Source organism: Acomys russatus, chromosome 9 (assembly GCF_903995435.1).
Source record: "Acomys russatus chromosome 9, mAcoRus1.1, whole genome shotgun sequence".
Lineage (NCBI taxonomy): Eukaryota > Metazoa > Chordata > Mammalia > Rodentia > Muridae > Acomys > Acomys russatus.
The window spans coordinates 54,128,409-54,143,908 of record NC_067145.1 but is presented as its reverse complement, the minus strand read 5'-3'; the positions used below and the strand labels follow the sequence as shown (position 1 = coordinate 54,143,908).

The following is a 15,500-nucleotide window of genomic DNA, read 5'->3' as shown; positions in this document are numbered from 1 at the left end:
GTGTGTGATAGCATAAAAGAAATCACCTTTTTAAAAAAATCCATGAACCTCAATTATTTTCCCTGAAAAATTTTCTAAATTTATGAAACATACTACTTTTTTTTTTTACAAAGATTAAGATTCTAGAGACTTATTAATAATTTGAGTATTTTTCACAATTTTGACTAGAATGATGTAATGGCCCAGCGAGTGTAGCAGTATCCATCCACTATGCTGTGAAGACTGAGTGCTAGAAAAAGACCATGGGACTGGGCCCCCTGGGGCCTCTGAGACCCAGAAGCAAGACTGAGGAGAAGCTTTCAATTTTCCTTGAAAACCAAGCTTCCACTGGCCAGAGTGCTGCAAGATCTGACCTCTGACCGCCAACCCACTCTGCAGCCATTCCCCTGAGCCTGGCCACACTGTGCCCAGGACAGAAGCATGAGCCCTCCAGAGAGAAGGGGACAAAGTGAACACTGCGCCCCAGACACACACCAGGCTAACTGACCCACATTTTAGGCACCTCTGAGTGTCAGCCTTTCTCCATAGTCTTCAGTGGTAAGGGGAGATAAAATGGCAGTAACTGAAGGAGAATGACATTCTGTGAGATGCTGGGTCATAAAGTCAGAACAAACTCTTGAGTCAGTTTCAGTTTAGGACCTTGGTTAAAATACGACAGGGGCAGGTTGGGCAGAAAGATAAGGGGGGGAAACCAGTGCTCCTTCATCAACCTTGATCAGAGGCAGTTTAAAATTTTTTTCTGAGTTCTATGATCAAATTCTATATGCACAGGTGCCTGCCATGTCTGTTAAAGGCAGAGACAACCTGCAGACCATCTCGGCCGTGATGTCTCAGTGCTTTCTAACAGCAGTCAGAACACAATGGGCCAGCAGAGTGAAAGCACTCAGGTCTAAGGAGTTAGGGATAAAATAGCATAAAGAACTTCGCTGCGTGTGCGTCTCTACACGCCACTGCTATGTTTCCGGGATAGCCTCCTACGGAAGGCTCAGGGAGGTGCAACTGCAGCCCTCATCTTCAGCAGCATCTCCATGGGATGAAGCATCCCACACACCCTCACTATGGACACATGCTGGAACTGCGCAAGTTGTTTAAAATAGTATAAAACACTGCTTTGGCAATTATAAACATAGCAATGTGGGTATCATATGGTTTCTATTCTCTTTGTCATCAGTGAATACAGCCAAACTCTCACAGCAATACTGACTCTTGAACAGAAAGCCCCTCTCGATTTCTGTAGTGATGTGCTGAAGGCAAGGGCCCTGCGTACTGATACCTAGGAGGACTGACATCTTCCACAGCTGGTGAGGGTTTATACCTCACTGGACTGTCTACAGATACTTCTGGAAGGCCATGGTCCTGAAAAGGTACGTGTTGAAAGGCTGCATATTTTGGTAAATTGCCTAAGTGGCTACGGTTAGCATCTCGAGTCCATGACTGTCCATGCGTCTCAGGTCTGTATGTATAACTAACTTCTGACCACTTTCTGTTGTCTGGTAAATAATCCACTGGAGGAAGGATGAACTTCCCACGCGTTGGTGACCCTGAACTGCCTGCATATACCCTGGCACCAGCGTCAATAGGAAGGACTTCAATCCGACTAGATGGCAGAACGACAGGGCTTGGGCGGCTGTAAGATTTCTCTGGAGAAATATCAACAGAAAGAGAAGAGCCATAAGGTCTCCTGGAAGCATTAATTTGAGACCCAGGGCTGATCTGTGTGGACACAAAGCCACTGTGGCCAATAGGAATGTGTTTTGGAGAATTCCCATGGTAGACAGGGGGGTTGCTGTAGGAGGGCGGATGCGCAGCTCTGAGACCCTCTCCTGGCTGGGATGGGGATCGCACATGGCTGGGAGGCTGCACTTTAAAAGTAAACTTGTTGGGTACTTTGGGTGGACTGGAGCTGTGAGGGTAAGTCCGCTCTAGTGCCTCTTCCACAGAAGCTCCGTTTTCGTTTTCGTTCCCAGGCACATTGTCATACTGTGAAGCATTAGAACCCCGTTTCCCATCACTGCCATCCAAAACCTTCATCTTTTGCCTTGAGTTTGACATGCGGGTCTCAGCAGAACTCAGAGTGGGATGCACTGAGTGACTTTTGCCTTCAATGGCATATTTAGCAGTTCTTTCAATGGCTGAGGCATCTGATGGTTTCTTCCATTTGGGTGCAAATTCCTTCCTGGTGTTTGAAATTGCATTGCTATTTTGGTTAGCAGCTGCATGGTTACGGTGCCTGGAACTGTCCTGCGTACCCGACAAAGGTTTTCTCTGAAAATCTGCCTCATGCTTCGTATTTTTACTCTCCTCATCCACCGACTTCCGTCTTGGTTGCCCGACTCTTTCTGGTGTGCCAGTTCTGCTGTGGTGGGCAGGGGAATGCTCATGCTTCTTGTGAGGTGACCCGCTTTCTCTTCGGCTGCTTATTTGGGGGCTAGGCCTGCCAACACTTCTTTGTCCATTGCTCAAATGATTAATACAAGCAGAATTAGACTCAGGCAGAAGCTGCCCCAAGGGTTTCTTTGGATATTCATCCTCCTTACCTAAAATGAAAGATAAGCTCATAAGTAAAACAAATATATGAATGGTGAGTATCTGGTTTAAGAGACACATTCTTAACAACTGCATATTGACTTGTGTATGAAATAACATACTTTCACACTGGAACATGTTAGTGACTAACACTAAGTAGGCACTGTGCAGGTGAGGATAGCCTGCAGCCTCACAGGCATGGAAGGGTGCACCTGCCTAGCCCCTAACCTTGTGTTTTCTTACACACAGTGACACACTTTCTGTGCAGAGCTGATGCTCTCACTGAACAGAACTGGTTACCGGGGTTTAGACTTCTGTTACTTTCATTTTAACTCATCTCAAATAAAATCAGTAAAGTCTTCATTTTCAGCTTTATGCACATCTGCCGAAGTTGAAAGTCATTTGAACTTACTGTGGTCCCAAGTTCTCCCCAGATTTTTATTTCCACAGTATAACTTATTGTTTAAAAGAAAAATACTCTCCAACTGAGAGTAAATATCCTAAAAATATGTAAATATCCTTAAAAATGTAAAGACAGGGGAAAAAATCTAAAAAGACAGAAATCCACATTAGATACTTTATTTAATTAAAAAAAAAAAAAAACTGTAAACCAGGTGCAGTGGCACTTGACTTTAATCTCAGCACCCAGGGAGGCAGAAGCAGGCAGACCTCTGTGAGTTCAAGGCCAGCCTAGTCTACAAAGCAAGTCATGGACAGCCAAAGTGACATAGAGAAACCCTGTCTCAAAAAAAAAAAAAAAAAAAGTGTGTGTGTTTTGCCTGTATGTATGTATGTATGTATGTATGTACGTGCACTACATACATGCCTGGTGCCTGGAATCCTGAAGAGAATACAGGATCTGTTAGAAGTGGAGTTACAGACGGTTGTCAGCTGCAAAGTGAACACTGGGAATTGATGCTGGGTCATCTTAAGCAGCCAGTGTACTTAACCACAGGGCTGGCTCTCCAGCCCATTCTATTTTATATTTTAGATAATCAGCACAGAATTGTGAGGAATTGTAGAAAGGTAAAATGAAATGGCCAGTTATAACAAAGTATTTTTAAATGTTCAATTACATTACCAGATTACCTAAACTTCATTTGCAAAAACTGAAAAAATGTTTTGCCCGTTATTATAAAACAGCATTTTGTAACTTGAAAATAAGGCTTTGCTTTCTTCTAATATGTACTTAATGATCCATCTAACTGATGCTTACTGACTATGATCTCCATGGGGCTGCTGTGAACACGGGGATGTGATTTGTCACATGGCCCCAGTCACCACAGTCTTGCTATTTCTTTGAGGGGGTGGTGTGGTGGAATGCCATGCTCATTACTCTTAGAATACTCACACTACATGTTTCTTTATAGAAAGTTTTAATTGGTACATAACAGTTATAGATACACTTCTACAGGATATTTTAAGAAACATTCAGTGCTTTGTTTGATGGGGAGAATGAGTAAGCACCATCCTTTAAATGAGCGTCTAGCATCAGAACTGCACTGGGTGCAGAGAACGGCTCAGGGGTAAAGGCTACCAAGCCTAAGGACCCAAATACAGCAACCAAAAAGTATGGTTACATAGCAGATGCAGAGTTCAAGCCCAAAGCTGACTCCAGCATCTTCACTTCTCACTTTATACTCTGCTGCACTGAAACAGTGAGACAGTTGCTTTGGATACACTTTAATGTGAAATCCATGTGCTTGCTCAGCTGGTGAGATGTGAGCCAGGAGGCACTCAGCAGAGGGAAGAGTGTCTGCTGCTTCGAAGCCGAGCATCCCCATTCAGTCACTGTGTCAGAAACAGCGTTCCCGTGCTTCCCTATGCCCAAGCTACTCCATCACAGCTACAAAGTTACTTCCAGTGGTAGCACTCTTGCTTCTGAATATGGGAAGTGACCATGAACTGGGCTAAATGCAGGATGAGGACAAAGCAGTCAGCTCCTTAGGTAAAAGACCAACAAATGATAACAAAATCCACCTCGCGCACCTACAAAGTGGTGAAATCAGTTCTACAATAGTAAACCAGTTAGGCCAGAAAAATATGTGGCTGTCATTTTCTCTACTAGGAACCGTGCCGAGAAGTCGCACCGATTATCAAGACAACACGAAGCCTCAGCCTACAACTCCCTCTAGTCCCCGCTCCAGCAACTCCACAAGAGCAGGCCAGGTCAGTGCTGGTTAATGTCCTATCAGAGGATGCACCAGCAATCACTAGAACCTTCTCTATAGGGGGGGTTGAATGGGACTCTGATGCTCACCCAACTGTTGAAAAGAAGGAAAGCCATGGCACCCGCTGTTACAAGAATGCTCACTATTGCACTGTTAGAAAAATTACACAGAGCTTGATTAGAGGATTTCTAACGTTATGAAATGAAATACAATGAAATAGGCATGTGATATAAGTTTCTAAGTCTGCTGCCATGCTAGTATATATTTTTAAAACATGAATCAGTAATGAAGTGAGTTACCAACAGTATGCAGAGAATATCCCATTTACTATAATGTCTATACAGGTCTAAGTCTCTGCATCTGAGGCATGATGGTAAGGAATGAGCACTAGCACTGGCTAGCATAGAGAAGTGCCCTCAAGCAGAAGTTATTGTTTCTCCTTAGCTGCCATAAACATCTTCTAGGAACATGGAGTCCTTGCATAATAACGCTGGCCAATCCACTGGACAATAAGGACACGTACTTTGGCATAAGACTTGTAGGCAGCATTTTCAGCAGAATACTAAGTGTCCTAAAGACCGTGTCAAATGCTTTACTCTATACACTAGGTTAACAGTATTGTTCTGACTCACTAAATGAGCAACCTTCAGGAAAAACAAGATCAGACTAACCACAGAAGGCGTCCTCAGTGGGGCCATTCTCAGCAATCATATCCCTGGCTTTCTACATGCTCAGCATCCATTTCCAGCTGACCCACTCACTCACTGCTTCTTCCCTTACACAGATGCTATGTTTACTGGTCCAGGATGTAAGTCATCTGGCTTTATTACTTTCAGAAAGTTGAAATGAAATTTTCTCATCCCCAGACTTTCAGAATTTTACAAAGGTGACTGACAGCCACACTTTACCTCATCAAATGCAGAGTTCCAGAACCCTTGCTCTGTCTACTCCATCCAAGAAGCTGACTGATTAATTTTCTCATGTCAAATTTTTTATTTTATTTATTTACTGAAGACATGGAAGCAATATCTAAGGACCAATGCTTACTCATCAATCAGACTATGTGTCCTGGACTCCTCGGCTCTTCCCACTCAGAACAGCATCCCTGGCTGCAGGAACTATTGTAAGATGTGGAAGAAAAGGTGAAGAGAGCACAAGAGCGTGTAAGAGAGACCCAAAGACAAAGAACTCTGAGAACCCACAAGGGAAAGTAGGAGGAAGATGAAAACATGTAGCAGGAAACATGCATTATCCACAGGCATCTGCATTTATTTGGCAATAGCCATTGGTGTTTATTCTGAAAGTCTTAGCATAAAGTACAAATAGTAAAACCAGGATGCACTGTAAAATATTGGGTTATTTGGTAAAAGCTCTACTTCTCAGGAGAGGAGATTTTTTTTTTTTTTTTAAAGTAAGAGGGAGACTCCAGGGGACTTTACACAGGTTCAGGGAAGCTTAGCTCCAGTGTGAGGAATGAGGGAGGTTTTACCTCACAATTTATACTTAAGAAAGTTGAGAGATGAGTCCACAGGAAACCAACTGCTATTACATGTATGTGATACCTGCTGTGACTCCAGCCTTTAACAGCTGAGCTGTCTTTCCTGCCCAATATATACACCTGCACCTCATGTAAGAACTGAAGGTCAGGGCTAAAGAGATGGCTCAGCAGTTAAGAACACTGGCTGCTCTTCCAAAGGACTGACTTTGGTTCCCAGAACAATATGACAGTTTATAATCTTTGCAACTGCAGTTCAAGGTAATCCAATGCCCTCCTCTGGCCTCTGTGGACACTGCATGCTTGTGGTGCACAGATACACACGCAGACAAAACTACTATACACATAAAATAAAAAATTAATAAAATCTAAAAAAAATCTTTTTTAAAAAAAGAATTAAAGGAAAAATACAACATATTTATTGAATTAATAAGAGAGCAGAATGCACACTGGGGTACAATGTCCGTGCCTGTTCTAAGATATCCAAGAAAAGCTCCTCACACTAACCCAGAGTACACTTCCACTACCCTACGGCTTCTCCTTTGTCAGCAGTTCAGAGTGTGAATCAGAGCAATGGCCAGTGCCCGTACTGACAGGCTGGGACACTGATTAAAGACACCCCAATTCACACAGTTAAGAAAGCGGAGTCTGGGGAGGAAAGCCACACACAAAACTATATAACATCTAGTTAGCTCTTAGACGACAAGCCTCAGTAGGGGCCTGCATGTAAAAGGCCAACACACTAAATGCACAAAACCCTTTAGAGGACATGGTCTCTTTACTCCTGTAAAACTTTTCAATAAGGAGGCCATAGACAGGAATATAAGAAAAGTGCCTCCTAAGATGTAAGTGCTTAAAAATCAATTCCTTTAAATGTTAAAAGCAGTGAAGCAAGCTAACCCAGCGAGGGAGGGGCCTCATGATGTTAGCTCCAAACAGTGTCCACTCACTTCCACATCTGCTGTGCATGGGGAACAGGCTAAGAGATACTTAAGGCATGGCTGTGCCTTAGTTCCTATTCTATTGCTGTTAAGAGACACCACGATCAAAGCAACTCTTCAAAGGAAAGCATTTCATTAGCGGCTGCTTACGGTTTCAGAGAGTTAGTCCATTATCATCATGGTAGAAACCAGACTGGCACGGCACAGGCAGCAGACAGAGAGACAGTGACTAGGCCTGGCATGAGCTTTTGAAGCCTCAAAGCCCACTCTAAATGGCAGACTTCCTCCAACAAGGCCACATCTACTCCAATAAGGCCGCCGCTCCTAATCCTTCCCAAACAGTTCCACAAACTGGGGACCACACATCCAAATATATGAGCCTACAGGGGTCATTCTCATTCAGATGACCACAGCCCGTGACAGTGGCATCAGCACACGTCTTCCAGAAACACTTGCTGACGGACTGTTGGGCGACATTACAATCATGTTACTTGCATGAATCTCAGCAGTGCCACCACAATCAATGTGCACACGCTCTTTACGTCTTAGTGATGGTCTGGGCAAAAGAGCCTGTGGAAGACGAGGAATAAAGTGGAGAGAGAGAGAGAGAGAGAGAGAGAGAGAGAGAGAGAGAGAGAGAGAGAGAGAGAGAGAGAGAGATATGAGAGCAGGGTGCAGGAAGAAAAAGGACAAGGCAAAAGAAAGGAGGGAGTGTTGGCAGGTAGAGTAGAGAGGGCCAGAGAGGAGGGAAAGCAGAGGCGGGTGAAGGCGGAGATGGAGGTGGCCCCGGGGAACTTTCGAACCTGCGAACAAGGCTCTCCTTAGAGAAGCAGCTTCTACATGACGTCTGAGGCCTCTCCACTCCAATGGCCACAGTTCCTTTGTCAAGCAACCCGACCTCTACTATGATGAAATTAAGAGGGAAAACCTACATAATTTCGACACAAAGTTGATTTTTAAAAAAGTGCATATTAGGTATGTGACTTTTACTGGGCCAAAGACATACTGTATAGACCCCACAGGAGTAATAAATGTTACTAGCAGTTATGCTTTTATGTGCTAATAAGTAGTCTCTAACACAAAAGTAGACTTAAGTAAATCTGTGAACACACACACACACACACACACACACACACACACACACACAGTTTCCTTAGCTTACTGATGTCCTACTTCCTCATTACTCCCAAGCAACTACAATCAGAAGGCACAAGCACAACTGATGAAAACAACAGATGCACTGTGCAGGCCATTGTTACTGTCAGTATTTATTGCCCATGCTTTGTGCCAGGAATTTGCTTTTCCCTTCTTCCTGAAAACACAGAAGGTGAGCTCCAACCATGGCCCGTGAGAGCTTTGTGTGAGGCCATCACATTAGTGACATGTCACACAAGCCCTAACAATCTTCTCTTGCCACCCATAAGAAATGTAACAATACAATTTAGGACAAAACCAAAAATTTTATTGGTTTATTTTTTTGCTTTTGTTTGTTTAGCATTTTTGTCTTTAAAAGCTCCAAAATGCAGAGTAGTCTAACCTCCCTAAGACGCTAAAAAGGTCCCTTTTCTGTCTCCCCAGGCCTGTCCACTTCCGGTCTTACTCAGGTCTTTGTCACCACCTGGTGGACACCACACTCAACTACAGGGTGGAGGTGAACTGCCTTTGAACCCACTAAGGGATGTAACCAGAGTGCTCCTGAGCTCCTCCCTCCCAGTGAGCCTCCGTCTAATTCTGGATCGTAACAACACCATTTTCAACACACAATGAAACTGGCTGACATGTACAAACATGATACAGAATGGCTCAATACCCTCAAGTTTGTTTTAAGCCAACCTTTTGTACATAAATTCTACTATCTCAAAAAGGACTAGATCTTCAGAAGGCTGCCTGCTACCTGCCAGGCATGCCAGCAGCACCAAGGATGTGGTCGCTGCATCCAAGACACTTGCTAGAGTGAGTGCTCAAGCACCAAAGCAAGAAGCCAGGTGCATGCAGAAGCATTTGGCTCAGGCACTAAATGCAGGCTATCAAATTCCAGGGTTCTGGGATCCTAAGAAGGCTTTAAGAGGGCAATGATGCCTAAGTCACGGTGTGAAAATTAACAGCTTAGGTCAGATGTATTTGGAGACAATTAGTGGATGAAGTCCAAGAAGTGAATGTTGAAGACGCTTGTATACAAAGGCAAATTAATGTCAGAGAGCACCTCCCTCTCTACTCTGGAAATCTCTGATCGCAGCAGTAGCAGCTGCATTTGAATAATAAACAGCACAGCTCTGGAACCACTTGTGGAACTGATGAAAATGCCCATCATTTTGCAGCTGGATTACAAGGAAAAGTACTGACCTTTGAACCCAAGGTTTCTCCTTCTGTAATCTATAGATTAGCAAGAATAATGCATAATGACAATGAAATTGTTCACAGTTCTACCAGGTAATAAATAAAATAACAAAAAGTTCTATCATTTTGAAAGACCTCAAAACAAAAGGCCAGAAATAAACAACAGAAAAATGCAAAGAAAGCTTAGTAAGGAGTGGTCTTCTCTGGGGAGGAGAGTGGGGTGCTATGCTGTGAGAAGCTGAGACATCTAGAGTTCCTGAAAAATCATCAAAAGGGCACCAACCTAGCTAGGAAATAGTCTGTGTCAACTAACGGCTTTGGGTTTCCTCTTGAAGAACTGGCCTTTCCGGGAAGGGCCTGGCCACTGCTCATCACCCGTCAGCTTCATAAGGAGCAACACAGGAGTCTGGCCCTGTTAGCTGATGCTGCTCTCAGAGAAGTGTGCGAAACAGAACTTAATAAACTGCCCTGTGGCTGACTGAGTTCCAGGAAGTGGGAGCTGCACGGAGGAGGAGATTTTAAGTAAGTATTAGTGGATGCCACTTTACCACAACTGGAAATACAGAGACACAGGGAGAACTGCGTAGGCAGAGTGGGGATAACTGACCCAGTGACAGTGCGCAGTGGGAGGACAGGCAGGTAAGATGCACACTCAGTAGTGGCCTAATCGGACAAATATGTTTCTGCTGAAAAGATTTAAGCATTAAAAGACCCCTGCAAAAATTATGAGAAATATTGGAAGGAGGGGAGATAATACAAATAAGACACAAGAAATAAGTATGTGGAATTTGTAAACATACAAGGATACTAAACTTCAAACTTAAGGAATATACATTAAAACAAGAATGAGCTCCTCTACCCAAACACCAGAAATATTAAAAATTTCACAACATCATGTATTTTGAGGATCCTGCTATACACGTTTGGAAAACAAAGTTTTGTACAATATGTAAGAAGCCAAAAAGAGCGTCCTTATTATGTTTCTTTTTAGCTAATTTATTCAGATTACAACTCAATTGTTATCCCACCACTTGTATGCTCCCTCCTTCCCTCCCTCCCTCCCTCCCTCACCCTATTCCCCTCCCCTATGTCTGTGACAGAGGGGGACCTCCTCCCCCACTTCATGGTCATAGGCTATCAAGTCTCATCTTGGTAGCCTGCTTATTCTTTCTTTGAGTGCCACCAGGCCTCCCCACCAAGGGGAGGTGGTCAAATATGGGGCACCAGAGTTCATGTCAGAGTCAGTCCCCACTGTCTTACACCCATCAGAATAGCTAAGATCAAAAACTCAAGTGACACCACATGCTGACAAGGATGTAGAGAAAGGGGAACATTCCTTCATTGCTGGTGGGAATGCAAATTTGTACAACCACTTTGGAAATCAAGTTGGTGCTTTCTCAGAAAACTGGGACTAAGGCTTCCTCAAGACCTAGCTATGCCACTCCTTGGAATATACCCAGAAAATGCTCCACCACATAATAAGGATATATGCTCAACCATGTTCATAGCAGCCTTATTCATAATAGCCAGAACCTGGGAACAGCCCAAATGTCCCTTATTATGTTTTTAAAGGATGGCTATGGTGCTGAAAAGAAGGCTCAGCAGCTCAGCCCTGAGCGTTCCTGCAAAGAACCAACAGTTGATCCCAGCACGCACAGGGCAGCTCACAGCTGTCTCTAACTCAGTTCCAGGGGATCCGACACCCTCCTCTGGCTCCTATAAGCTCCAGGCACAAGAATAGTACCCAGATAAGCATGCAGGCAAAACACCCACACACATAAAAAGGATGGTAGGACATGGAAGCATTTTGATACAAGGTTATTTCATATTCCATCTATTCCATATGTAGTCCTCAACTTAGGAAAACAATGGGAAGTCATGGGGCAGAAATATTTTGAAAATAACTACTGCCACAGTAGTAATGCTGAGGAGAAGGGACCACTGTTCTAGGAGATGCAAGGTAAACTTAGCACATCCTATCTTAACTGCCAATGAAACAGGAGTTGGATCTAGCCGGTGTTGCTGATTCTAGTTACCCAGCCCTTTCCTTTCATCTCCCAGCCACCTTCTCCTCAATTTTCTAGGGAAAATATTTTATAAACTATTACTGATACTCCTCTGGAATTAGGAGCACAACTCTAGTTATTACTACAGGGAGTAAATGAGAAAGCACCACATATGGCACATACGTGACACATGTTAATTAGGTGCTAAGCAGTTATCATCATGACCTATTACACAGGTTTCAAAATTTGCTTAACCATGTACTTGTGAGGATTCACAGTTACACACTATGTGTGTTTTTCTTTCCATGTATCTTTTATTGAAAAGTGCCTTAAGTTCTTCTTCAATAAAGCAAGACACTAAAAAAATGGTGTTACAATAGGGAGAGTATAGCAATTGCTGCTCTAACTGCATTTCCTGCTACAGGGAAGAATTAGTAGAAAATGGGCATCATTATACTGAACAGGGAGGGCTGACCTCACTTAGCAAAGGCCACAGTTTCCCAAGGCCCTTGCTCAACTCAATTACCACTGTGAGGAGGTGTTGTCAATTCTAATGACCCCAGGACTCAAGTGCTGATTAAGCCCCTCCCTCGGTTAAGTGGAAGCAGAGCAGTTTGCTTTTCCTGAAGGGGAAACAACCCTTCAGAATGGAGTTCTGCTTCCTTTCTTGCAAGAACATCTAATGCGGCACGTGATAGGAAATGCCAAGCCCAGTTAGTACGGTACCTGACTCCACTTCTCACCCATCATATTAATTTCCCACTTTGCTGGGGGAATTTACCACACTCTCTCTTAGAGCAACAGTGATAAGGGAAAGCAGCAAAAAATAACTTTCAGTTATAACTTGTCGAGTAATATGTAGTCAGAACTTTTTTAAAAAGTTCATTCTAACCGTCCTAGGTTTTTTTTATTTTCTCTCTCACCTTTCACTACCTTTACATGTCCCCATGGATCTCGGATCTACCTCTGTCCCTTTCACATTCACTACAACTTAGGTACATCTTGTTTCTCCTATCTGTTCTCCCAAAATGAGAAAAACATCTTTGTTTTCAGTTTTCCAATCTACAGCAAAGTTCCCAGCCGGGAACCTAATAGTAAATGCTACAAAATGTCTGAGGTTAAGTATACAAATGCATTATCTACGGCAGCTCTCCACACAGAGGCCAGCACAGAGCTGGGAATGGCTGGACTTGGTTTTGGGGATACATCTGGTGGCTTTGGAGCTTCATATGTAAGCTTCGGTTTCCTCATTTACAAAAGGGCTTTACTTGTACCCCGTTTCCCAAAACAACATGAGTGGTGTCAAAGGCATTTCTTGTTATGGCTCCTCGAATTAATTATAATTTGTCAATCAAATTCCTAAATTTCAGTTTGAACAGAGGTACATATAACCAACATGTTTACGTGAGAAAGAAAAGAAGACATGGGTTAAGTGAACATCTCAGTGACAGGAAATATCTCCCCCTATGAGTTACTAGCCAGCAAGGCCCTGGCAGCACCACAGCAACACAGGCTGTCTTGTTCCTCTTGATTGACCACCATAACTAGCTGGTAAAACCCTATTGTTAAAGATACTTCAGTACTAGGACACAGAGAAAACAACCTTGATTAACTGGGAACTTATCTTTCTTTCAGATGGCTTATGTAGTACCAGAAGGTGCTATGCACGTTATTGGGGGAGAAAAGACAAACACGGCCTCACCCAGCACTGGACCCTGCATGTTGCAACACTAGCCTGCCTGGCAAAATGCACTGCTGTGACAATAACGGCACGACAGATACGGGAGTAACCACCCGCTTTCTGACTGGGTATGAGGCCTATTCCACACGAGGGATTTCATTCCTGGTCCTATAAATTTGGTAAAAAGTCGGGCATGGTGGCGCACACCTTTAATCCCAGCACTCAAGAGGCAGAGGCAAGCAGATTGTTTTGAGTTTGAGGCCAGCCTGGTCCACAAAGCTAGTCCAGGACAGCCAAGGCTACACCGAGAAACTCTGTCTTGAAACCCCTCCCCCCACCACCACCAAAAGGTTAAAAACCCACGACAATCAAGATTATAGGCCCTAAGGGCAAATTTATAGTTTTGTTAAACAATCATGTTGTCAAATCACATTTCAAATTTTATACCACAAATGTGCGTTGTTCTTAACTTTGGTCAAAGAAGATACTTCTGTAGCCAAAATTCGTAGATGTAGGAAGGACCCCCAAGATCCCACCCGTGGCAGAGGAGTTACTGGCAGCTGATGGCCGCTGAAGGAGTGAGGATCACTCATCTCTGCAGAACATGGTTGCTGGTACGTTGTCCTCTGCCCCCCACACAAGGATGACCCTACACATCTGTAACACTAGGTAATACTAACTGGAACCAGGAGGTTATTAATAACAACCTTCTTAAAAGACATGAAGTTGGGAAGGTAAGAGTAGGGAGCACTTGAGGGAATGGAAAGGAGGTAAAGGAGAATATGGATTGTATAAAAATGTATGAAACTTTCAATATTTAAAAAACAGAAAATCCATGAGCATATGGTGATACACTAATTGATATTATGTTGTCACCAAGTATAATGCTTGCATCTTAACAACAACAACAACAGTCAGGGTTAGCTATGTCATGTCCTCTGAGGCTAGAATTTGATGTGTGGTGCCAGGGCACTTCTTACCAGGTTCTGGGAGATCTAATTTTGCCCGCTTTAGCTCTGCCATAGAAACCTGAAGTTGTTCTATTACAAAATCATCCTCGAAGAAAAAGTCCTTGGCGAGAGTCTCCTGAAGAAATTCTACAAGTTCTTCCATAGACAATCTCATTAGATGTTCTAAGAAAGGATGAGAGAAATGCAAATGCCAGTCAACAGTTCTATTCACATTGAAAAGAAGACACACTCACACTCTATTTGAGTGGAGTGTGCTTTTTCAAAGGGCAGTAAAAAGGGTATACACACAACTTACATTCGGCACTGTGAACATCATCAAAACTCAGTAGGATAGTATTTTGACATTAGAAAAAGCAGGCTGATCTTATTAGGAGGAAAGACAAGGTGCACATGGGCAAGTACTTTCTATTGATTTAAGAGTAACCATGTCTGGGCATCAGGACTAATCTACAGCAAGAGCCCTATGGGTCAATAAACATTTATTTATCTCATTTATTGGCTGAACTCTAACTCAGACTGACAAGTCTTCTTTAACTCCACACTTAGTGTTAGACAATTCCCCTCAAAAGTAGATTATTAACTTTATTTGTACTATTTCTAATGAGGAAATTAGTTTAATTAGAAAAAAACGCCAAATTACAGATGGAGAGTAGAAAGTAGACACCCACTAAGATGCCACTACTCATCCCTTACAAGAAGATGCGCTGTGTTCAGGGATGTGCATGGGCATCAATTCATACAAGTTGCACTGCCTGGGCTGGTCCTCCCTACTTTATTCAAAAGCATGTGACTATTATGAACAGCGATATAGCTGAGCAGATGCATTACTGTTCATTTAGTCCAATCATGTGCATTTACATTTGTTTCTGATTTTTTTCCATTTAAAATCACTGTGTGGTGAATCTCCAGTAATACTAGTTTTAAAGCAATCAGGAAGAAATAAAGAGAGAAAGAAGTCTCTGGTTAGGTTCAGGTGTTTAGGTACCCAGACACATTTTTTTCTTAACTAGCAAGGGACATACTGTAAAATCTTATGGCATAGCACACAGTGTTCATCACTGTCCAATGAGTACATCAACGTGACTGTCCGGTCTACCACCAAGCATACTTATTTTGTGAGGAAATCATTTAAAATCTATGTAAGTACCAACTGTGCTCGAGAATCCACACAGAACCTCTCCAAACTGTATTCTGCCGTCTCGTGAAACTTTGTAACCCAAGAGCAACATCTGTGTCCCCTGATCCTCAACACTTATTTCTTCACGTGGTATAGAAAACTGACTGAAGATGTAAGAGCTTTGCTTCCTAACAAGAGAAAGACAGAGCAGTGGGCAGGATTCTTTCACAGAGTATACAGTTCAGTAATATACTG

General features: G+C 43.1%; 1 protein-coding gene across 2 annotated transcripts in view; it reads right to left on the bottom strand.

Moving 5' to 3' along the window:
* Nucleotides 1–943: 943 nt before the first annotated feature.
* Usp6nl (USP6 N-terminal like) overlaps nucleotides 944–15,500 on the bottom strand; it is a 126,103-nt gene continuing 111,546 nt past the window's right edge. For both annotated transcript variants that reach the window (XM_051151356.1, XM_051151357.1), the window contains 2 exons: nucleotides 14,138–14,290; nucleotides 944–2,537 (listed from right to left, as the gene is read on the bottom strand). In XM_051151356.1, the coding sequence (XP_051007313.1) occupies nucleotides 1,189–2,537; nucleotides 14,138–14,290 (1,502 nt within the window). In that variant the 3' untranslated portion in view covers nucleotides 944–1,188. The remainder of the gene's footprint in view (nucleotides 2,538–14,137; nucleotides 14,291–15,500) is intronic.